Below are 25,629 nucleotides of genomic sequence, written 5' to 3'. Positions count from 1 at the left end.
TACACTGTGCTGAGCAAACAGTAGGCATTCAATCAACCTGAGCCCTATTCCTTCCTGTTAAGAAACCATACATGTACATCCACCATTATTGTTGCTTGGCCAGTAGATGAAAATAAATGACAGAACTATACTTATATGAATGTTCTGTTCCTTTAGGAACAAAGATTTAATTGGTTTATATGTTCCGTACAAGTCATTGTTTAAAATATTTATTTAGCATCTCATGCAGTAGTAACATTTATTGAGTGCCAGGGCCTAAGTGTCTTTACATGGATTGACATCCTTAATCCTCATAGCACCCTTATAATAGATACTATTATCCCCATTTTACAGCTGGGGAAATGGAGTCAAAGAGCTGTTATGTAATTTGTCCAAGGTCACACAGCTAACAAGATGGAAAACCTAGGATTCAAATCTAGGTGGTGTGCCTTTAGAGCCTAGCTTCATAACCATCATGCCTCTATTTCCCTGATAAAAAAGAAGAGTATAAAGACCTTGGGAAGGGTTTTTTTTTTTCCTCTTCTCCTCCTCTTTTTCTTTTGGTTCTTTACAATTTTTATTTTATTTTATTGTGGCAAGAGCACTTAACATGAGATCTACGCTCTTAATTTTTAAGTGTACAATACAGTATTGTCAGCTGTAAGTACAATGTTGTACAGCAGATATCTCAACGCAGTAACAGGCTAACTTGTTGGCTTGTAATCAGGGTAAAACCTCAGACACTCCCCAGTTCTTGACAGTTTTGGTAAGAGGATAGGATTCTGATAGAGTCATGGCTTTCTGGAAAAGGAACAAAAAGTTCCAAGGGCTGGGACAGGAAGACTTCCTGGGATTGGGAAGTGAATACTCTTGCCAAGTAGTGATGGGTGGGGAGTAAGGGTCCCTCACTGCCTTAGCTCTTAATGAATATTTAGAGGCTGAGTGGCAAGAATTGAAGAAGCCTTCCAAATAGTGCACTGGCTATTGCCCACTCTCCTCCAGGCAGGAGGAGGAAGGGAGGTTATCATGCCCTGTAAACCCAGCCAGAAGGCAATGTGGCTTGGCTGCTGAGTCAAAGGGTCCCCAGAGCTAAAATAAATGGTGCCAACAGTGAGGACACAGAGTTTTGGGTGACCCAAAATCAAAAACAGCTTGGTTGAGTCTGAACAGGCAGCCACTTGAAACTGAAAGCTAATGTGCTTGCTTACTGGCCCAGAGCAGCTCTCTCCTCTGATCCCTCCATCTCCCTCCTCCTGGCCCTCAGATGCTTTAAGGAAAAAAAATGATTAGAGGTGGGACAAAGGTCTCCCTGTCCTCAAACACACCCATCTAAGTATGCTGGGGAACTTTGGTGGCAGCACCTCAAAACTTTTATGGCTCTTTTGAATACAGGCCCTCGTGACCATCATACCTGGCCCTTTAGGGAGAAGCTCACTTGATGGGGTTTGGGCAGGGATCTCACAGGGAAAAAGCAGCTAACATAAACTTGTCCACAGGGCGTTTGAGCCAAGTCAATGTACTACAGTTGCATCTATATTTGAATGTCTAGGAGGAATTGATGTGCTGTATGCTTGTACTTCCCCATCCCATAAGTGCCATAGGGGACCCTCCTGCTCAGGAAGAGCATTGGGGAAGAAGTGCTGGTGAGGCAAATTTCCCTGCCACTTGGCACCAATGAGCGGGTCAGCATTTGGTACAAGTGCCCCTACCCACTGATGTCCAAAGTGTTCACTCAACAGATGATGTCCTGTGGGTTGACAGGTGGGGAGTCTCAGTCTCAAAGCCCCTGACTGCCATATCACCACACCTCTGTCTGCAGGAGTATCTGATAACCCCCACAAAATGCAGGGGTCTGCTCACCAAGAAAACTTTCTTAGGACTCTGTGGGTAGATTCACGATGATCAGTCCCTCCAGGGATCAAGGAAAGTTGCTATTTAGTCCCCAGGCACCAAAAAGGAAGCCAGTGGGTTGGAGACAGTATATGTCACTTCGGCATTCTGCTGGGTCCTTTACAGGAACTATGAAGGGCAGAGTCCTAAGATGGTCCCATGACCTTCCACCCCTGGTTTTACTCCGATTACCTTATGTTCAATGGCAAAGGAGATCCTGCAGATGTAATTAAGGTTGACAATCAACTGAACTTAACATAGGGAGATTATCTGGGTGGACCTAACCTAACAAGAGCCCTTTACAGTAACAGGTTTTCATCAGCTGGTAGCAGAAGAGGACATCAAAAAGAGAAGAGGCAGGAGAAGATTCAACACCATTTGCTGGCCTTGAAGATGAAGAGGACAATGTACAGAGACTGGAGACTGGCCTCTGGGACTGAGTGACCCCTGGCCAACAGCCAGCAAGGAAGCAGGAACCTCAGGCCTACAACTGAGCAAACCAGATAAGAGTTCAGAGGTGAACTCAAGCAGAGGACCCAGCCAAGCTTGTCCAACCTTCTGATCTGCAGAACAGTGAACTAATACATGGATGCTGTTTTAAGCCCTGAGTTTGTGGGAATTTGTTCAGCAGCAGTGGAAAATTAACCCAATAATTAGCAGCCTTCAAGTGAGGCTTGATCTAACTTGATGCATCAGAAGCTGCCCAGCAACCTTTAAAAAAAATTCATTATATAAAATTAATTTTTAAAATAAAAAATGTAAAACACTGGCACCTGCTTTTGAATCAATTAATTTATGAAACCATTTTCTTTTGTACAATATGCACTGGCAGCTCAACAGTGTAAAGAAGTGGAGTATTTACAAAATTTAGTTCACATTGCTGTATTTCTCCAACCTTTGTCTCTGCATATGTGAAATAAAATTTTCAAACATTTTATATACAGTGATTCTTTTTTAAAAAGCATACCATTTTTCACTATTATGCTCTTCATAAAGGACTTGGCCTAAAGTTTCAAAAACAAACACAAGGGCTTCCCTGGTGGCGCAGTGGTTGAGAGTCCGCCTGCCGATGCAGGGGACACGGGTTTGTGACCCGGTCTGGGAAGATCCCACATGCCGCGGAGCGGCTGGGCCCGTGAGCCATGGCCGCTGGGCCTGCGCATCCGGAGCCTGTGCTCCGCAACGGGAGAGGCCAAAGCAGTGAGAGGCCCACGTACCGCAAAAAACAAAAAACAAAAACAAACAAAAAAACCCCCACAAAAACCAAAAATAAAACTAAGGCACTAGAATAACTTTGCCGTATCTTTAACAGTATTTTTATGTAGAATAATTTGAGTCAGCCCACAAGCAACTTCCCTTATTTTCACATATATGAATTTAGGGACAATTACACTCATTTTGCAAAATAAAAATCCCAATATGATAAGCTCAACAGTAAGCTCAAAGCACTGTTAAAAAGACCAATGTGAATGGCACACAAAAATCACATCTTTATCAATTATTAATTGGAATTCCTGATCAGGAAGTAGGCAGAGAGAGACCCAGGCCCTAGGGGTTCCCTCTCTAGAACACCACCTTTGAGTAATTCTTTACAACTTCAGCATCAAACTCTGAAGTGCTCAACAAAAGTCATTTCTGGAGCTACATGCAAGAACAGGTGTCCTCGTTATACTGCACACCTGGCCTCGTCTGAGATGCACGGTTCTCCTCCTCCCTGCACACTCACATAGCCCAGAACTGTCTGCACTGCCAGGTGAAGGTTTGTTCTACAGGTGCTAGCAGACCTGTGGGACCTCTGAGCTCCTAGTCCTAATGACCTTGAGCTGCAAGTCTCTGTGACGACTGATTTTGCCAATTCAAATTTCTGGCAAAGGGAGGCCAACCCTGAAGGGCTGTACCACCTCCAGAGCACCCTGCAGGGTCAGCCAAGCCTCTATTGCAAATGAATTGCAGTTAAATTCTCCCTCTGCCCTGTCCTGCTTCCCTTTCCTTTACAGGTGGTGCTCTCTCTCCAATAAACTCCTGCATAAAAATCTCTGCCTCAGAGCTTTTTCCATGGGGAGTAGGGAGAGGGAGGGTGGGTGTGAGAGGAGGTGGGGCAGGGAGAACCTGACCTTTGGCATCAGGTGTATCTAACTGCAGAGCCTAAGCCCCCAACCACTATTCTTTCCTACTTCCATTCTCTAAGGACCAGCCTTAGTTTCAGTAATTGGGAGCAGTGTCTCAAAACTAAAATCCTGAATGGGTCTCTGCCGAGGATTCTATTTTAAGATGCAAGAGGGGTGACTCTTAGTTCATTGGCAGTCTTTGATCATCACATGATAAATCACTATCTTCTACCAGGGCAGGAGGGGAAGGGGCGAGCTAAGTTTGAATTTTGTGGAGTAAGGGAGTTGGTTGTGGGATAGAGAGGAACAGAGAGCAGGTCATAACTGAGATTTCATGAAATTGAGATCAATGTTCTAGAAACATTTTCGAAGCAACTTTACTGAGAAAGATGCAAATGAGGTTGGCAGCTGGTCTGGAGAGACGCTTCCTTTGCAAAGCCACCTAGCAAGCCGGTTGCTATGGCAGCAGTAGTAGCCCTTTACTGCAGACTCCAAGTAAAAAACACTCCTCCGACTTTCATTCTTTTTTTTTCTTTAGTATTTTGAAATAAGCTTTTGAAGTAAAATATTCAGGTTTGGTAGCATGTTTTGGTATGTAGTAAAGCAAAGTCCTTTTCCTCTTTTATCCTTTCTGCATAGATAAAAACAATACTTTTAAACTTGTCATTTGCATAGAGCTTTTAAAAGGTTTTATGTAGCTGTGCCCAAACAATTAGGTGAGCAAGACTGTGTCACAAATATTGAAGAGCTCCTTAGCTACCTAGATAACCTAGAACTGGATTTCTTTTTGCACTTCAATCAAAAGAAACTAATTTGTTTACTAAAGTCTTACATCTTATTCTCCATCATAGCAAATTTTATATATATGACTTTGTTAACTATTTTGCTTAAATGAGTAATTTCAAATCAGAAAGTGGAAGAAACTGAAATGATTATAAATCAATACTATTGATATCTAGTTCTTGTTCGGGTAGGCAGATTCATACAAAGATGTTTTAAGAGTTTCCTTGTAGGGGATAACATTGATAATAGTTATAATGTCCATTTATTGATGACTTATTCTGTCCCAGGTACTTTGCCAAGCACTTTCATACATAATTCTCCAGTTAACTTTACGAGACAGGTGTTAAGTCCACATGCTGCAGATGCAAATTTGGCAGATGTAGTGCCTTTGCTGTGCTCTCTTTCTCTGTGCGTGCGCTCAAAGGGAGGGCCACGTGAGGACATACAAAAGGTGCCTTCTGAAAGCCGAGAGACCCTCACCAGAAACCAACCCTGACAACACCTTGATCTTGAACTTCATGCCTCCAAATCTGTGAGAAAAGGAATTTCCACGGTTTAAGCCAGCCAGTCTGTGGTATTCTGTTATGGCAGCCTAAGCAGACTAACACAACCTCTAAAAGAAGACATAAACAGCATAATTCTCGATCTGCTATACAAGAGCATAGTTTTCTTTTTTAAAAAAATTATTACATCTTAAATTTTATTCATTTTTTGAAAGACTTTTTTTAAAGAGTAGTTTTAGGTTCACAGCAAAATTAAAGAGTTAGGTACGCAGATTTCCCATAGTACCCCCACCCCAATTCACACCTCCCCCCTCTCCAGCATCTCCCACCAGAGTGGTACGTTTGTTACACTTGATGAACCTACACTGACACACCACAATTATCCGAAGTTCTTTGTTTACATTAGGATTTACTCTTGGTATTGTACACTCTATAGGTTTGAACAAATACATGACATGTACCCATCACTATAGGGCATTTTCCCTGCTCTAAAAATCCTCTGTGCTCCTCCTACCCATCTCCTTCCCTAACCTCCATCACTGCAGCCCTTACCAACCTCATCGTTTTACTGTCTCCATAGTTTTGCCTTTTCCTGAATGTCACATAAAAAAAAAAAATCATTGAAACATTTGTAATTAAGTGAAAAATTACTGCTCAGTAAAAGTGCATGGAATTCTCTGATTCTAATGTCTTAAACTAGGGATCAGGAGACTTTCTGTAAAGGGCTAGATAGTAAATATTTTAGACTTTGCAGGCCAAGAGGAAAAATTGAGATTATGTAGTACTTACATGACAAAACAGAAAACACATTTCCACAATGTGAAAAAATCTGCAGCCAAAGCTACTTTCTAAAGCCATTCAGTGGTCAATAGTGGTTCTTTGTATTTAGAAAAATTTCAATCTGTGTCCTGAGCTCAAAAAAATCACAGTTACATTTTTACCATTAAGTCATCAAACTGCTGTAAAGTAGTGCAATTCAGGATATTACTCTATTTCCGGAAAAAATTTTTTTCGAACTGATGATAGTTAAATTAATAAGAGCAAATGAAGTTCACTATTGATGTTACTAGTTCAATAATACATGGTAGGTTAAAATATTTTTTGCAAAATACCTGCTGATGAATAGAATAACCATGGGATTTAAACACCTTACATTTTCACAAGCTTTTAAAAGTTGTACAACTAAGCCTCTCTGCTGCAGACATATTTTTACTGCCTTAGTTGCAACACATTTTAGCATCTGCTGTTTCATGTTGTACTAATTAGGGTCTTCTCAACTTTGAAAATATTTTTGCTGGTAGTTGTTTCATGCAGGCTATTCAGAGGCTAATTCTTCAGTTACTTCATACGTGGCATTGACTCTTCAAATAACAAAAACCTGAGCATTTGTCACATCTGTCAATTCATCAAGAGTTTAGGAAAGCCTCTTGATCATTTTTTAAAAATTTATTTTTGGCTGTGTTGGGTCTTCGTTTCTGTGTGAGGGCTTTCTCTAGTTGCAGCAAGCGGGGGCCACTCTTCATCGTGGTGCGCGGGCCTCTCACTGTTGCGGCCTCTCTTGTTGCGGAGCACAGGCTCCAGACGTGCAGGCTCAGTAGTTGTGGCTAACGGGCCTAGTTGCTCCGCGGCATGTGGGATCTTCCCAGACCAGGGATCGAACCTGTGTCCCCTGCATTGGCAGGCAAATTCTCAACCACTGCGCCACCAGGGAAGCCCGATCATTTTCTTTTTAAAAGAAAAACTGACCACTGATGTTGCTCCCAACATCCTCTACTCTCCAAGCAAATGTTCTCATCAAAAGGATTACAATCTTAAGTTTATTTTCTCTGTACTCATTTTGTTGGCTGCTACAATCAAAGATGATTCAACTAACTCACCATCAGTAAATGGCTTTCCTTGCCTAACAAATGAACCATTCAGAAACTTACTTTGGTCACAGACTCATTTTTATGTTTCTTTTTGTGAAAAAATTCATCTGTGATGAGATATTCCACTTTAAGTGTTGTTATTTTTCTGACTGTTGCTCTCCTATGAGGTGGGACTACTATGATAAGTCTTTGTTTGGTAATGTTGATGTATTTTTTTTTAGCAAAGGCTACACAGACCTACCTCAGAGACATCAGGGATTCAGTTCCAGACCACAGCAATAAAGTATCACAATAAAGCAAGTCACATGAATTTTTTGTTTTCAGTGCATACAAAAGTTATGTTTATACTGTACTGTAGTCTATTAAGTGTGCAACAGCATTATGTCTAAAAAAACGATGTATATACCTTAATTTGAAAATATTTTAGGGCTTCCCTGGTGGCGCAGTGGTTGAGGGTCCGCCTGCCGATGCAGGGGACACAGGTTCGTGCCCCGGTCCGGGAGGATCCCGCATGCTGTGAAACGGCTGGGCCCGTGAGCCATGGCCGCTGAGCCTGCGCGTCGGAAGCCTGTGCTCCGCGACGGGAGAGGCCACGGCAGTGAGAGGCCCACGTACCGCAAAAAAAAAAAAACTATATATATATATATATATATATATATATATAAAATTGCTGAAAAATGTTAACCATCATCTGAGCCTTCAAAAAAGAGCAATCTTTTTGCTGGTGGAGGGTCTTGCCTGGATGTTGATACTTGTTGGCTGGTCAGGGTGGTGGCTGCTGAAGGGTAGGGTGGCCATGGCAATTCCTTAAAACACAACAACGAAGAATTTAGTCTCTTCCTTTCACTTGAACATTTAGAGGCCACTGTCGGTTAGTAATTGGCCTAATTTCAACACTGATATGTCTCAGGGAATAGGAAGACCCGAGGAGAGGGAGAGAGATGAATGGCCTGTTGGTGGGGCAGTCAGAACACACAACACTTATTGACTAGGTATGCCGTCTTATGTGGGCAAGGTTGCCACAAACCTTCAGTCTGTAAAAAACACAGCATCTTCAAAGCACAATAAAACAAGGTATGCCTGTAGGGTCACTGTATAATAAACAGTGCTTTGCATCTAATTCAAAATAAAATAATCCACATTCCACTGTGCTTTGAAAGGACAACAAAGTCCGCTCTTTTCTTCTTTTCTTGTTTTGACATAATGGGGATAGACTGGTAATAGAACAGTCAGTCTTGCAATACGCATGGCACTCAAAATGCTGTTGCTGTAAATGTCACTGCAATTTGTAGCGTGCTGAGCAGCAGTGTAAAGTGATAAGAACATCCTGCATGGTAGTTACCGAGTTCACTACCCGATGCGTGTAGAAGCCAAAACTCAGGCACCTGCTTTTGAGAAGAGAAAGACCTTTATTGCCAGGTTGACCGGCAAGGACACAGGAGGCAAGGTTCTCAAACCTGTTTCATAGATCCACAGTTTGAGGCAAAAATTAAGGGGATACGGGAATTTCAAACCCGGAAGCTGACTGGCTAGTCTTGAATTAGTCCATAGAAACTACTCCTGCTGCTGGAAGCCAGATTTTCTTCATTGAAGGAATCCTTGTTTTGTAAAGGGCTCCGGGGTAACAATTTTATTCTCCAAGTTCCGTGGACTGAAGATTGTTGGTTCTGGGGTTATCCTGGAGACACGGGTTCCCTCTTGCATATGTGTAGTGCTGTCTCTGTAAAATGATTCAGGGTTTGATTAATCAACAACCTATTTAATGAGGCAAAACCAGTTTAAGCTAGTGTTGTTTCAATTTGATTAATCAATAACCTATTTAAGGAGGCAAAACCAGTTTAAGCTAGTCAATGTTTTACTTGCTGTTTCATAGTCTTTGTTGCAACTCTTCAACTGTGCTGACGTAGCAGGAAAACAGTCACTGACAACTCATAACCAAACGAACGGACTATATTCTAATAAAACTGTACTTATGGACACTGAAATCTGAGTTTCATGTAATTTTTATATGTCAAGAAATATTATTTATTCTTCTGCTGTTTTTACCAGTATTAAAAAATGTAAAAAACATTTCTTTTTGGTCGGTTGTACAAAAACAGGCAGCAAACTGTAGTTTGCCTCACACTGTCTTAAACAGAAGAAATTCTTTCGCTGTTCATGTTTTTAATTTTTTAATCACACAAATATAAAGAGACAACTTCAGGGTTTACCATTTGGTATAAAATGTGATTAATAACTTGTAGCAGTGTTGTGCCTTTTTTTTTTTTAAAGATGATGTTGGGGGTAGGAGTTTTATTAATTAATTCATTTATTTTTGCTGTGTTGGGTCTTTGTTTCTGTGCAAGGGCTTTCTCTAGTTGCGGCGAGCGGGGGCCACTCTTCATCACGGTGCGTGGGCCTCTCACTTATCGCGGCCTCTCTTGTTGCGGAGCACAGGCTCCAGACGTGCAGGCTCAGTAGTTGTGGTTCACGGGCCTAGTTGCTCCGCGGCATGTGGGATCCTCCCAGACCAGAGCTCGAACCCGTGTCCCCTGTATTAGCAGGCAGATTCTCAACCACTGCGCCACCAGGGAAGCCCATGCCGTTTTAAAAGAAACAAAAACACTGAACAATTTTGAAACAAAACCACTCAAACCAAAAATCAAAAATTATTTATGACTATTAGGTCTAAAACTTGGTATACGCCCCAATTAGTTTTTCAGGCTTCTTCACATTTAAAAAAATTAAGGTAAGATTCACATAGCATAAAATTTACCATTTAACCATTTAAGTGTACAATTTAGTGCGTTTTAGTACATTCACAGTGTTGTGAAACCATCACCACTAACTGGCACCAGAACATTTTCCTCACACCACCACCAAAAGAAACCCCATATCCATTAAGCAGTCATTCTCCACTCCCCTTTCCCCCAGCCTCTGGCAATCACTAAGCTGCTTTCTGTCTCTACGGGGATTGCCCTCTTCTGTATATTTCGTATGAACAGAATCATACAATATGTGACCTTTTGCGTCTGGTTTCTTTCATTTAATATACTGTTTTCAAGGTTCATTGTTGTACCATGTACAGCACTTCATTTGCTTTCATGGCTTCATTTCATTGTGCTGATGTACCAAATTGCTTATCCATTCATCAGCTGAAGGACATTTGGGCTGTTTCCACTTTTTGACTATAATGAATAGTGCCGCTATGAACATTTTGTGTACAAAATTTTATGCGAACTTATGTTTCAATTCTTTTGGGAATACACCTAGAAATGGAATTGCTGGATCATATGGTAATTCTACATTTAATTTCTTGAGGAACTGACAAACTGTTTTCCATAGTGACTGCACCATCTTACATTCCCACCAGCAATGTCTAAGGGTTTCAATTTCTCCATATGCTCACCAACACTTGATGTTTTCTGGGTTTTTTTGATTCTAGCCTTCCTAGTGGGTATGAAATGGCAACTCATTGTGGTTTTGATTTGCATTTCCCTGATGACATCTTTTCATGTGCTTATTCATCATTTGTATATCTTCTTTGCAGAAACATCTATTCATCCCTTGCTTGTCTTATAGTTCGATTGCTTGTCTTTCTGTTCTCAAGTTATAGGAGTTCTTTACATATTCCAGATACTAGATCCTTATCATGTATATGAATAGCAAATTTTTCTCCCATTCTGTGAGCCATACTTTCACTTTCTTGATAGTGCCTTTTGATACACAAAAGTTTTAAATTTCGATGAAATTCAATGTATCTAGTTTCTCTTTTGTTGTTCGTGATTTTGGTGTCACATCTAAGAATCCATTGCCAAATTCAAGGTCATGAAAATTTGCTCCTGTTTTCTTCTAACAGTTTTATAGTCTTAGCTCCTGTATTTATGCCTTTGACCCATGTTGAGTTAATTTTTCTAGATGGTGTGAGGTAAGTGTCCAACTTCATTCTTTTCAATGTGGTTATCCAGTTCTAGGACCTTGTGTTCAAATGACTATTATTTCCACATTCAGTGATCTTGATACCCTTGTTGAAAATAGATTGGTCATAAGTATGTAGGTTTATTTCTGCACTCTTGATTACAGTTAATTGGTCTGTATGTCTATCCTTGGGTCAGTACCAACGGAGTTGATTGCTGTAGCTCTGTAGTAAGTTTTGAAATTGAAAACTGTGAGTACTTCACCTTGTTTTTCAAGACTGTTTTGCCCGTTCTGGATGCCCTGTAATTACATATGAATTTAGAACCAGCTTTTCCATTTCTGCAAAGAAAGGCAAGAGGAATTTTGATAGGAATTGCACTGACTATGTAGATTGCCTTATGGAGTATTACTATCTTAATAATATTAAGTCTTCTTATTCATAAACACAGGATGTCTTTACATTAGCTTAGGTCTTCTTTAATTTCTTCAAGCAATATACTTATGTTGAATATAATGATATCTGTTGTTTTCAGAATACAAGTATTATATCTCTTGGTTGAATTTATACCTGACTACTTAATACTACTGTAAATAGAATTGTTAATTTCCTTTGCAAATGTTTGTTACTAGTTGTAAGAAATACAACTGATTTTAGTAATTTTATATTGTATCCTAAACTTTGCTGAATTTGTTTATTAGGTCTAACAGTGACTTTTTTCTTTTTACTCTATAGGATTTTCTCTATATAACATCATGTCATCTCCAAATAGAAATAATTTTACTTTCTTACTAATCTGGATTTTTTTTAACATCTTTATTGGGGTATAATTGCTTTACAATGGTGTGTTAGTTTCTACTTTATAACAAAGTGAAACAGCTATACATACACATATATGCCCATATCTCCTCCCTCTTAGGTCTCCCTTCCACCCTCCCTATCCCACCCCTCTAGGTGGTCACAAAGCACCAAGCTGATCTCCCTGTACTATGTGGCTGCTTCCCACTAGCTATTTATTTTACATTTGGTAGTGTATATATGTCTATGTCACTCTCACTTCGTCCCAGCTTACTCTTCCCCCTCCTCATATCCTCAAGTCCATTCTCTATGTCTGTCTTTATTCCTGTCCTGCCCCTAGGTTCATCAGAACCTTTTTTTTTTTTTTTTTAGATTCCATATATATGTGTTAGCATACGGTATTTGTTTTTCTCTTTCTGACTTACTTCACTCTGTATGACAGACTCTAGGTCTATCCACCTCACTACAAATAACTCAATTTCGTTTCTTTTTATGGCTGAGTAATATTCCATTGTATATATATGTGCCATATCTTCTTTATCCATTCATCTGTCGATGGACACTTAGGTTGCTTCCAACTGGCTATTGTAAACAGAGCTGCAATGAACATTGTGGTACAGAACTTTTTGAATTATGGTTTTCTCAGGGTATATGCCCACTAGTGAGATTGCTGGGTCGTATGGTAGTTCTATTTTTAGTTTTTTAAGGAACTGCCATACTGTTCTCCATAGTGCCTGTATCAATTTACATTCCCACCAACAGTGTAAGAGGGTTCCCTTTTCTCTACACCCGCTCCAGCATTTGTTTGTAGATTTTTTGATGATGGCCATTCTGACTGGTGTGAGGTGATGCCTCATTGTAGTTTTGATTTGCATTTCTCTAATGATTAGTGATGTTAAACATCCTTTCATGTGTTTGTTGGCAATCTGTATATCTTCTTTGGAGAAATGTCTATTTAGGTCTTCTGCCCATTTTTGGATTTGGTTTTTTTTTTGATATTCAGCTGCATGAGCTGCTTGTATATCTTGGAGATTAATCCTTTGTCGGTTGCTTCGTTTGCAAATATTTTCTCCCATTCTGAGGGTTGTCTTTTCATCTTGTTGATGTTTTCCTTTGCTGTACAAAAGCTTTTAAGTTTCATTAGGTCCCATTTGTTTACTTTTGTTTTTATTTCCATTTCTCTAGGAGGTGGGTTAAAAAGGATCTTGCTGTGATTTATGTCCTAGAGTGTTCTGCCTATGTTTTCCTCTAAGAGTTTTATAGTGTCTGGCCTTACTTTTAGGTCTTTAATTCATTTTGAGTTTAGTTTTGTGTATGGTGTTAAGGAGTGTTCTAATTTCATTCTTTTACATGTAGCTGTCCAGTTTTCCCAGCACCACTTATTAGAAGAAACTGTCTTTTTTCCATTGTATATTCTTGCCTCCTTTATCAAAAATAAGGTGATCATATGTGTGTGGATTTATCTCTGGGCTTTCTATCTTGTTCCATTGATCTATATTTCTGTTTTTGTGCCAGTACCAAACTGTCCTGATTACTGTAGCTTTGTGATATAGTCTGAAGTCCGGGAGCCTGATTCCTCCAGCTCCATTTTTCTTTCTCAAGATCGCTTTGGGTATTCGGGGTCTTTTGTGTTTCCATACAAATTGTGAAATTTTTTGTTCCTAGTTCTGTGAAAAATGCCATTGGTAGTTTGATAGGGATTGCACTGAATTGCTTTGGGTAGTGTAGTCATTTTCACAATGTTGATTCTTCCAATCCAGAAACATGGTATATCTCTTCATCTGTTTGCATCATCTTTAATTTCTTTCATCAGTGTCTTATAGTTTTCCGCATACAGGTCTTTTGTCCCCTTAGGTACGTTTATTCCTAAGTATTTTATTCTTTTTGTTGCAATGGTAAATGGGAGTGTTTCCTTAATTTCTCTTTCAGATTTTTCATCATTAGTGTATAGGAATGCCAGAGATTTCTGTGCATTAATTTTGTATCTTGCTATTCTACCAAATTCATTGATTAGCTCTAGGCATTTTCTGGTAGCATCTTTAGGATTCTCTATCTATAGTATCATGTCATTCTGCAAACAGCGACAGCTTTACTTCTTCTTTTCCGATTTGGATTCCTTTTATTTTTCTTCTCTGATTGCTGTGGCTAAAACTTCCGAAACTATGTTGAACAGCAGTGGTGAGAGAGGACAACCTTGTCTTGTTCCTGATCTTAGAGGAAATGGTTTCAGTTTTTCACCTTTGAGAACAATGTTGGCTGTGGGTTTGTCATATATGGCCTTTATTATGCTGAGGTAAGTTTCCTCTATGCCTACTTTCTGGAGGGTTTCTATCATAAATGGGTGTTGAATTTTTTCAAAAGCTTTTTCCACATCTATTGAGATGATCATATGGTTTTTCTCTTTCAATTTGTTAATATGGTCTATCACACTGATTGATTTGCATATATTGAAGAATCCTTGCATTCCTGGGATAAACCCCTCTTGATCATGGTGTATGATCCTTTTAATGTGCTGTTGGATTCTGTTTGCTGATATTTCATTCAGGACTTTTGCATCTATGTTCATCAGCGATATTGGCCTGTAGTTTTCTTTTTTTGTGGCACCTTTGGTTTTGGTATCAGGGTGATGGTGGCCTCGTAGAATGAGTTTGGGAGCGTTCCTCCCTCTACTATATTTTGGAAGAGTTTGAGAAGGATAGGTGTTAGCTCTTCTCTAAACGTTTGATAGAATTCACCTGTGAAGCCATCTGGTCCTGGGCTTTTGTTTGTTGGAAGATGTTTAACCAGTTTCAATTTCAGTGCTAGTGACTGGTCTGTTAATATTTCCTATTTCTTCCTGGTTGTCTCAGAAGGTTGTGCTTTCCTAAGAATGTGTCCAGTTCTTCCAGGTTGTCCATTTTATTGGCATATAGTTGCTTGTAGTAATCTCTCATGATCCTTTGTATTTCTGCAGTGTCAGTTGTTACTTCTCTTTTCTCATTTCCAATTCTATTGATTTGAGTCTTCTCCCTTTTTTTCTTGATGAGTCTGGCTAATGGTTTATCCGTTTTGTTTATCTTCTCAAAGAACCAGCTTTTAGTTTTATTGATCTTTGGTATTGTTTCCTTCATTTCTTTTTCATTTATTTATGATCTGATCTTTATGATTTCTTTCCTTCTGCTAACTTTGGGGTTTTTTGTTCTTCTTTCTCTAATTGGTTTAGGTGTAAGGTTAGGCTGTTTATTTGAGATGATTCTTGTTTCTTGAGGTAGGATTGTATTGCTATAAACTTCCCTCTTAGAACTGCTTTTGCTGCATCCCATAGGCTCTGGATAGTCATTTTTTCATTGTCATTTGTTTCTAGGTATTTTTTTATTTCCCCTTTGATTTCTTCAATGATCTCTTGGTTATTCAGCAGTGTACTGTTTAGCCTCTATGTGTTTGTATTTTTTACAAATTTTTTTCCTGTAATTGATATCTAGTCTCATAGTGTTGTGGTCGGAAAAGATACCTGATACGATTTCAATTTTCTTAAATTAACCAAGGCTTGATGTGTGACCCAAGACATGATCTATCCTGGAGAATGTCCCATGAGCACTTGAGAAGAAAGTGTATTCTGTTGTTTTGGGATGGAATGTCCTATAAATATCAATTAAGTCCATCTTGTTTAATGTATCATTTAACGCTTACGCTTCCTTATTTATTTCCATTTTGGATGATCTGTCCATTGGTGAAAGTGGGGTGTTAAAGTCTCCTACTATGATTGTGTTACTATCGACTTCCCCTTTTATGGTTGTTAGCATTTGCCTTATGTATTTACAATTGTTATTTTTAAATAACCATTTTATAATTGTTTGTATTTAAATATTTACAATTGTTATACCTTCTTCTTGGATCGATCCCTTGGTCATTACGTAGTGTCCTTCTTTCTCACTTGTAATAGTCTTTATTTTAAAGTCTATTTTGTCTGATGTGAGAATTGCTACTCTACCTTTTTTTTGATTTCCATTTGCATGGAATATCTTTTTCCATGCCCTCATTTTCAGTCTGTATGTGTCCTTAGTTCTGAAGTGGGTCTCTTGTAGACAGCATATATATGGGTCTTGTTTTTGTATCCATTCAGTGAGCTTGTGTCTTTTGGTTGGAGCATTTAATCCATTTACATTTAAGGTAGTTATCTATATGTATGTTCTTATTACCATTTTCTTAATTGTTTTGGGTTTGTTACTGTAGGTGTTTTCCTTCCCTTGTGTTTCCTGCCTAGAGAAGTTCCTTTAGCATTTGTTGTAAAGCTGCTTTGGTAGTGCTCAATTCTCTTAGCTTTTGCTTGTATGTAAAGCTTTTAATTTCTCCATCAAATCTGAATGAGATACTTGCTGGGTAGAGTAATTCTGGTTGTAGATTTTCCCCTTTCATCATTTAAAATATGTCCTGCCACTCCCTTCTGGCTTGCAGAGTTTCTGCTGAAAGATCAGCTGTTAACCTTATGGGGATTCCCTTGTATGGTACTTGTTGTTTTTCCCTTGCTGCTTTTAATAATTTTTCTTTGTATTTAATTTTGATAGTTTGATTAACAGTGTGTCTTAGCATGTTTCTCCTTGGATTTAACCTATATGGGACTCTCTATGCTTCCTAGACTTGACTATTTCTTTTCCCATATTAGGGAAGTTTTCAACTATAATCTCTTCAAATATTTTCTCAGTCCATTTCTTTTTCTCTTCTTCTTCTGGGACCCCTATAATTCGAATATTGCTGCATTTAATGTTGTCCGAGAGGTCTCTGAGACTGTTCTCAATTCTTTTCATACTTTTGTCTTTATTCTGCTCTGCGGTAGTTATTTCTGCTAGTTTATCTTCTGCGTCACTTATCCGTTCTTCTGCCTCAGTTATGCTGCTACTGATTCCTTCTAGAAAATTTTTAATTTCATTTATTGTGCTGTTCATCATTGTTTGTTTGCTCTTTAGTTCTTCTAGGTCCTTGTTAAACGTTTCTTGTATTTTCTCCATTCTATTTCCAACATTTTGGATCATCTTTACTATCACTACTCTGAATTCTTTTTCAGGTAGACTGCCTATTTCCTCTTCATTTGTTTGGTCTGGTGCGTTTTTACCTCATTCCTTCATCTGCTGTGTGTTTCTCTGTCTTCTCATTTTAATTAACTTACTGTGTTTGGGGTCTCCTTTTCGCAGGCTGAAGGTTCGTAGTTCCCATTGTTTTTGGTGTCTGTCCCCAGTAGCTAAGGTTGGTTCAATGGGTTGTGTAGGCTTACTGGTGGAGGGGACTGGTGCTTGTGTTCTGGTGGTTGAGGCTGGATCTTGTCTTTCTGGTGGGCAGGACCGCATCTCGTGGTGCGTTTTGGGGTGTCTGTGACCTTATTATGATTTTAGGCAGCCTCTCTGCTAATGGGTGGGGGTTGTGTTCCTGTCTTGCTAGTTGTTTGGCATGGGGTGTCCACCACTGTAGCTTGCTGGTCGTTGAGTGGAGCTGGGTCTTACCATTGAGACGGAGATCTCTGGGACAGCTTTCGCCATTTGATATTATGCATAGCCAGGTCTCTAGTGGACCAATGTTCTGAACTTGGCTCTCCCATCTCAGAGGCACAGGCCTGACACCCAGCTGGAGCACCAAGACCCTGTCAGCTACACAGCTCAGAAGAAAAGGGAGACAGAAGAATGAAAAAATAAAAAGAAAAATAAAATTATTAAAATAAAAAATTTAAAAAATTATTAACAATTAAAAAATTTTAAAATATAAAGAAAAGGAAAAAAAAAAGAGAGCAACCAAACCAAAAAACAAATCCACTAATGATAACAAGTGCTAAAAACTATACTGAAAAAAAAAAAGAAAGAAATGGACAGACACAATCCTAGGACAAATGGTGAAAACAAAGCTATACAAAAATCACACAAAGAAGCATACACATACACACTCACAAAAAGAGAAAAATGAAAAAAAAATCTATATATATAACAAAAGGAAGAGAGCAACGAAATCAATAAACAAATCTACCAATTACAATAAACTCTAACTACTAAACTAAGATAAACATAAAACCAGAAACAAATTAGATGCAGAAAACAAACCCCATATCTACAGCTGCTCCCAAAGTCCACCACCTCAATTTTGGGATGATTCGTTGTCTATTCAGGTATTCCAGAGATGCAGGGTACATCAAATGGGTTGTGGAGATTTAATCCGCTGCTCCTGAGACTGCTGGGAGAGATTTCCCTTTCTCTTCTTTGTTCACACAGCTCCTGGGATTCAGCTTTGGATTTGGCCCTGCCTCTGCGTGTAGGTCGCCTGAGGGCATCTGTACTTCGCTCATATAGGATGGGGTTAAAGTAGGAGCTGATTAGGGTGCTCTGGCTCACTTAGGCAGGGGGAGGGAGGGGTTCGGAATGCGGGGCGAGCCTGCAGCAGCAGAGGCCAACATGACACTGCAACAGGCTGAGGTGCACCTTGTGTTCTCCCAGGGAAGTTGTCCCTGGGTCATGGGACCCTGGCAGTGGCTGGCTACTCAGGCTCTCAGGAGAGGAGGTGTGGATAGTGACCTGTGCTTGCACATAGGCTTCTTGGTGGCTGCTGCAGCAGCCTTAGCATTTCATGCTCGTCTCTGGTGTCTGCACTGATAGCTGCGGCTCGTGCCCATCTCTGTAGCTCGTTTAGGTGGTGCTCTGAATCCCCTCTCCTTGTACACCCCCAAACAATGGTCTCTTGCCTCTTAGGCAGTTCCAGACTTTTCCCCAGACTCCCTCCCGGCTAGCTGTGGTGCACTAGCCCTCTTCAGGCTGTGTTCACACAGCCAACCCCAGTCCTCTCCCTGGGATCTGTCCTCCGAAGCCGGAGCCTCAGCTCCAAGCCCCCACCTGCCTCAGTGAGTGAGCAGACAGGCCTCTCAGGCTGGTGAGTGCTGGTCAGCACTGATCCTCTGTGCGGGAATATCTCTGCTTTGTCCTCTGCACCCCTATTGCTGCGGTCTCCTCCGTGGCTCTGAAGCTTCCCCCCTGCCACCACCCGCCTCTGCCAGTGAAGGGGCTTCCTAGTGTGTGGAAACCTTTCCTCCTTCACAGCTCCCTCCCAGAGGTGCAGGTTCTGTACCTATTCTTTTGTCTCTGCTTTTTCTTTTTGTTTTTGCCCTACCCAGGTATGTGAGGAGTTTCTTGCCTTCTGGGAAGTCTGAGGTCTTCTGCCAATGGTCAGCAGATGTTCTGCAGGAGTTGTTCCACATATAGATATATTTCTGATGTACTTGTGGGGAGGAAGGTGATCTCCATGTCTTACTCTTCCGCCATCTTGAAGGTCTCTCCCTGGATACCTTTTCTTTCTTTTTCTTTGCATAATTATGTTGGCTAAAATTTCCAATACACTATTGAATAGAAGTAGCAAAAGCAGTATCCTTACCTTGTTCCTAATCTTTGAGAGAAAGCTTTCAGTTTTTACCGTATTCCTCACATTTTCGAGGCATAACAGCTTATGCCTCAAAACAGAATCATAGCTGCCTTTGTGTTCCAAAGACAATTTTCCTAATAAAATAAATTTCTATAAATTTGTTTAGTAAAATAAAACCTGTACCCCGACCTAGGGGTCTTTTCTTGAGACTGAATAGAAAACAGACCAAGCAAGCCAGAGAAACAAAGGCAGAATTCCAGAGTTTATGTCTCTGTTAGGTTACAAAGATGGGAAAAACAGACCTTTCTGAAATACTTAGTCCTCTGCTTAATGATGGTGGGACTGTATTTCCCAGACCCTTCCCCAGCAAAATGTAGATGTATTAGATTGTTAAAAGAGTTATGAGCTAGATTAGGAAATTCATTTTTTTGTGGTCCCAGTTAAGTTTTATTTTTCCAAAAATTAAATTTATCTGTAATTTAATAACCCGCACTTAATTCCAAAAAACTTGAGTTTGCTTATTTTTGGTCACATTCACATTTAAATATTCTAGTGGTAACCATATATTCAAGTATATTTAGCATATGATTTAGTGTATATTTCCAAATGTGCACATTGTAAATCATATTGCAACATTTGGTGTAAATCAACATTCTGGTTTTCTTAAAAAAACTTTTTATTGAGGTATAGTTGATAAAAGTTTCAGGTGTATAACATAGTGGTTTATAATTATGAGAGATTATACTCCATTTATAGTTTTTATTGGATAAAATGTTTTATTGTATAAAATTTTGCCTATATTCCTTGTTCTATACAATATATCCTTATAGCCTATTTATTTTACACATAGTAATTTGTACCTCTTAATCACCTACCTCTATATTGCCTCCCCTCTTCCCACTGGCAACCACTAATTTGTTCTCTATATCTGTGAGTCTGTTTCTGTTTTGTTATATTCATTCGTTTTTTTTTAGGTTACACATGTAAGTGATAGTATACTGTATTTGTTTCTGATTTATTTCATTTAATATAATACCCTCTAGGTCCATAGATATTGTTGCAAATGGCAGAATTTCACTCTCTTTTATGGCTGAGTAATATTCCATTGTACATATACACCATATCTTTTTTTTTTTTTTTTGCAGTACGCGGGCCTCTCACTGTTGTGGCTTCTCCCATTGCGGAGCACAGGCTCTGGACACGCAGGCTCAGCGGCCATGGCTCACAGGCCCAGCTGCTCCACGGCATGTGGGATCCTCCCAGACCGGGGCACGAACCCGTGTCCCCTGCATCGGCAGGCAGACTCTCAACCACTGCACCACCAGGGAAGCCCCACCATATCTTCTTTATTCATTCATCTGTTGATGGGCACTTAGACTGCTTCCATAACTTGGCAATTGTCAGTAATGCTGCTGCAATCACTGGGGTGCATGTATCTTTTTGAATTAGTGTTTTCATTTTCTTCAGATATATATCCAGGAGTGGAATCCTGGGTCATATGATAGTTCTATTTTTAGTTTTTTTGAGGAATCTCCATACTGTTTTCCATAGTGGCTGCACCAATTTACATTCCTACCGATGAGGGTTCCCTTTTCTCCACATTCTCACTGACATTTGTTATTTGTCGACTTTTTGATGATAGCCACATAACAGTCTTCTTGAACTTCTTTCTCAAAGTACATCTATATTAAACTGTTTTAACTTCTTGGAATTTTGGGATACTTAAAATGCCAGTGTCGTACTGGCCAATGGCAGTGTCTATAGTACTGTGCATTGTCTTCCAATAAATCTTGTTAGTGTATACTGTAGAACATCACTAAAAAATCAACTTGTTTTCATACATTTGAGGTCAATATTCTGTCTCCTAGTTTCTTCATTCTTTTTCTGTATTATGATTAAATAAATACTCCCGATGCCTCTCTATGATGCCTTCGTTTTGCCAAGGCTTATCTCCCTCAGAATTCATGACAAAACTACAGGGAAGAGTCAAAGAGTACCATGTTTCTGTCAAGTTGTCAGGTCTCCAATTTCACTATGGAAACTCACTTTCAGTGAGAGTGGAAACTCAAAGTGGTTTCCAATTCAGTGACTATTGCTTATTCAAGAAATAAAGGTGAGGCGCGACGGCCGCGGCGCCGCGGACGCGAATCACCGTGCGAGCAGCGGCCGCTCCTCAGGCTTGGGCGCCGGCGGCGGCGGACGCGGTGCCAAGGCCTCGGGAGACCCGAGCGCTTCGGGCACTTCGCCCCGCGCGTCTCCACTACCGCCACCTCCGCCGCCTCCCGGGGCCGAGCCCGCGGGTCCCGGCTCATCAGCAGCCGCACCCGAATACAAGACGCTGCTCATCAGCAGCCTGAGTCCCGCGCTGCCCGCCGAGCACCTCGAGGACCGGCTCTTCCACCAGTTCAAGCGCTTCGGCGAGATCAGTCTGCGCCTGTCGCACACGCCTGACCTGGGCCGCGTGGCCTACGTGAACTTCCGGCACCCGCAGGACGCGCGCGAGGCCCGCCAGCACGCCCTGGCCCGCCAGCTGCTGCTCTACGACCGTCCGCTCAAGGTGGAGCCCGTGTACGTGCGCGGCAGCGGCGGCGGTGGCGGGAGCAGCCGGCGAAGCAGCAGCAGCAGCGCGGCCGCCTCCACGCCGCCCCCGGGGCCACCCGCGCCCGCTGACCCGCTCGGCTACCTCCCGCTGCACGGCGGCTACCAGTACAAGCAGCGTTCGCTGTCCCCGGTTGCCGCCCCGCCACTGTGGGAGCCCTGCGCCCGCCACGCCGCTGCAGCCTTTGCCCTGGATGCTGCCGCCGCCGCCGCCGCCGTAGGACTATCCCGGGAGCGGGCCCTGGACTACTATGGGCTGTACGACGACCGCGGGCGACCCTATGGCTACCCGGCGGTGTGCGAGGAGGACCTGATGCCTGAGGACGACCAGCGGGCTACGCGCAACCTCTTCATCAGGAACCTGGACCACAGCGTGTCAAAGGTGGAGCTGCGAAGGGCTTTCGAGAAGTACGGCATCATTGAGGAGGTGGTCATCAAGAGACCCGCTCGTGGTCAGGGCGGTGCGTATGCCTTCCTCAAATTCCAGAACCTGGACACGGCCCACAGGGCCAAGGTGGCCATGTCGGGTCGGGCGATTGGCCGCAACCCCATTAAGATAGGATATGGCAAGGCCAACCCCACTACTCGCCTCTGGGTGGGTGGCCTGGGACCTAACACCTCATTGGCGGCTCTGGCCCGGGAGTTTGACCGCTTTGGGAGCATTCGGACCATTGATCATGTCAAAGGAGATAGCTTTGCCTACATCCAGTACGAAAGCTTGGACGCAGCCCAGGCCGCCTGTGCTAAAATGAGGGGCTTTCCCTTGGGAGGTCCAGACCGCAGGCTGCGGGTGGATTTTGCCAAAGCAGAGGAGATTCGGTATCCCCAGCAGTACCAGCCCTCACCCCTCCCTGTGCATTACGAGCTGCTCCCAGATGGATACACCCGGCACCGAAACCTGGATGCCGACCTGCGGGTGAGGGATAGGACCCCCCCACACCTCCTTTACTCAGACCGAGACCGGACCTTTTTGGAAGGGGACTGGACCAGCCCCAGTAAAAGCTGTGACCGCCGCAACAGCCTCGAGGGCTACAGCCGCTCAGTGCGCAGCCGGAGTGGTGAGCGCTGGGGAGGAGATGGGGACCGGGGCCTGCCCAAGCCCTGGGAGGACAGGCGGAAGCGCCGGAGCCTTTCCAGTGATCGTGGGAGGACAACCCACTCCCCTTATGAGGAACGGAGCAGGACCAAGGGTGCTGGGCAGCTTGTGGACCGAGGCTCTGACCGCACCCCTGAGCGCAGCCGCAAGGAAAACCATTCCAGTGAAGGGACCAAGGAATCGAGCAGCAACTCCCTCAGCAACAGCAGACACGGGGCTGAGGAGCGGAGCCACCACCACCATCATGAGGCTCCAGACTCTTCCCACGGGAAGAAGACTCGGGAGAGCGAGCGCAATCATCGGACCACTGAGGCTGAGCCCAAGCCTCTTGAAGAGCCAAAACACGAGACCAAAAAGCTCAAGAATCTTTCAGAGTATGCCCAGACACTGCAGCTAGGTTGGAATGGGCTTCTAGTGTTGAAAAACAGCTGCTTCCCGACATCTATGCACATCCTAGAGGGGGACCTGGGGGTTATCAGCAGTCTCCTCAAAGACCACACTTCTGGGAGTAAGCTGACCCAGCTGAAGATTGCCCAGCGCCTTCGACTGGACCAGCCCAAGCTCGATGAGGTCACACGACGCATCAAGCAGGGGAGCCCCAATGGCTACGCAGTGCTCCTAGCCACACAGGCGACCCCCAGTGGGCCTGGCACTGAGGGGATGCCCACGGTGGAGCCAGGCCTACAGAGGCGGCTTCTCAGGAACCTGGTCTCCTACTTGAAACAGAAGCAGGCTGCAGGGGTGATCAGCCTGCCAGTGGGTGGGTCCAAGGGCAGAGACAGCACGGGCATGCTCTATGCCTTCCCTCCCTGCGACTTTTCACAGCAGTACCTCCAGTCAGCACTGAGGACATTGGGAAAGCTAGAGGAAGAACACATGGTGATAGTTATAGTAAGAGACACAGCCTAGCCTGAACCTGTCTTTTCCACAAAAGCAGTTATTTTAAGATCTAACCCCCACCCCCACCCCCCACCTTCCCCCCCACTCCAAAACTTACCCCCTTGGTTTGAATTCTCTGCTGCTTTATTTCGGTTCATTTGGTAGGGGACCAAAGTCCTCCCCCACCAAAACTAAATTCTTAGGTTTTGGGGTTTTTTTTGTTTTGTTTTGTTTTGTTTTTACAGTGATGAGAAAAATGAGAAGGGACTCCTGTCATGTTGGTTTCTAGTGTATGAGATAATGTCTGCTGTGTTCTGTATTTTTTTATTTTTTGACTAACTGTATGGAACGTTGTCAGTAAAGCCTTTGTCAGAGGAAAAAAAAAGAAATAAAGGTGAGGAACACAAGAATATTGTCCAGGCCACCTGTGGACTCACACCAGGTAATCCAAACTCTGCCCAAACTCTCTGGTGATGGGCTATCATGAGGAATACAGCTGGACACTTCCATCTTCTTCTGTCTCCATCCACTTCTCAGGTTCAGTCACCATCAGACTCATCTGTACATGAGAATCAACTGCCAAGGTGCCAAGTGGTCCCTATCATTCCCTATCCCTACTACTTGACTGATATGCCTCTTTCAGTTCGAGTTTCCTGTGATTCATCATGAAGACCAGCAGGTAAATTTTCACTACTATTTTTTCCCACTAATCTGAGGAGTTCATACCTACTCTTACTTTTTGTCCTGCTTCACAGTTGACAATTCTCTTTTGCTATCCTGAAGGTGGGGGACAAAGATAATAGGTCCATTGCTCCAAAGTCTCCACTTTTCCAAAGTATTTCAATGTACTTAGAGCACTGAGGACTTACACGGTTGAATGATTAATAGAGAAGTGCTTTAAAATCTAGTTGTCTATAGCAGGTATTTTAGGGATTTTCATTTATGCAAGACAAATTTATCCTTCAATCATATCTAATATAGCTGTCACCAATATTGCACACCTGAGGAATAATTTCATTAAAAAATTCAATCACTTCATTGAAAATTAGTATGTTACCAAAAAACAGAGTACTAATTTTTATAGGATGGGAAATGGCCATAATCTAGTACAGTTATCCTTTGACAGAGTTCTAGGTACTCAAAGAACAGTTCTGGATTCCTGAAGAATCGGGGGGAAAAAGTTCACAGAAATTCCCTAGTGGGCTGACTTCATAAAAACAGCAATTTGGTGCTGGTTAAGAGGTTACTGTTTCTCTCTTTAGAGCCTCAGTTTTAACCCAGACATCCAAAGCTGGAAATGCATTAAGCATTCATCATGATAGACCTGCACACTGAAAACTATAAGACATTAATGAAAGAAACTGAAGAAGGTACAAATAAATGGAAGGATATTCTGTGCTCATAAAATTGAAATAATTAGTATTGTTAAAATGTCCCAAAGCAATCTACAGCTTCCATGCAATCCCCATCAAAATTCAAAGATATCTTTCACAGAAATAGGACAAACAATCCTAAAATGTGTATGGAACCACAGAAGACCCTAAATAGCCAAAGCAATCTTGAGAAAGAAGAACAAAGCTGGAGGCATCACACTCCCTGATTTCAAACTATATCACAAAGCTATAATAATCGAAATAGTATGGTACTGGCATAAAGGCGGACACATAGATAAATGGAACAGAATAGAGAATCCAAAAATAATCCCATGCATATTATGGTCAATTAATTTACACAAAAGAGCCAGGAATATACAATGGAGAAATGTCAGTCTCTTCAATAAACGGTGTTGGAAAAACTGGGCAGCCACTTGTTAAAGAATACAGTGGACTCTTATAAGCCACAGTCCTCAGGAAGGATGCCATTG

The 25,629-nt window shown here is 41.9% G+C and overlaps 1 protein-coding gene across 1 annotated transcript; it reads left to right on the top strand.

Annotated features, from left to right (window-relative positions):
- Window positions 1-8,488: 8,488 nt before the first annotated feature.
- Window positions 8,489-23,795, top strand: LOC309970959 (putative RNA-binding protein 15B; the record flags this gene model as incomplete). The annotated part of the gene is made up of 2 exons (XM_082853719.1): window positions 8,489-8,573; window positions 21,298-23,795. The coding sequence occupies 2 exons, from the start codon at window positions 8,489-8,491 to the stop codon at window positions 23,793-23,795; spliced, it is 2,583 nt and encodes an 860-aa protein (XP_082709845.1).
- Between the last annotated feature and the right edge of the window lie 1,834 nt (window positions 23,796-25,629).

Source organism: Leucopleurus acutus (assembly GCF_964270905.1).
Source record: "Leucopleurus acutus genome assembly, chromosome: 13".
Lineage (NCBI taxonomy): Eukaryota > Metazoa > Chordata > Mammalia > Artiodactyla > Delphinidae > Leucopleurus > Leucopleurus acutus.
The sequence above is the reverse complement of the archived record's forward strand: the minus strand, read 5'-3'. Positions and strand labels throughout refer to the sequence as shown.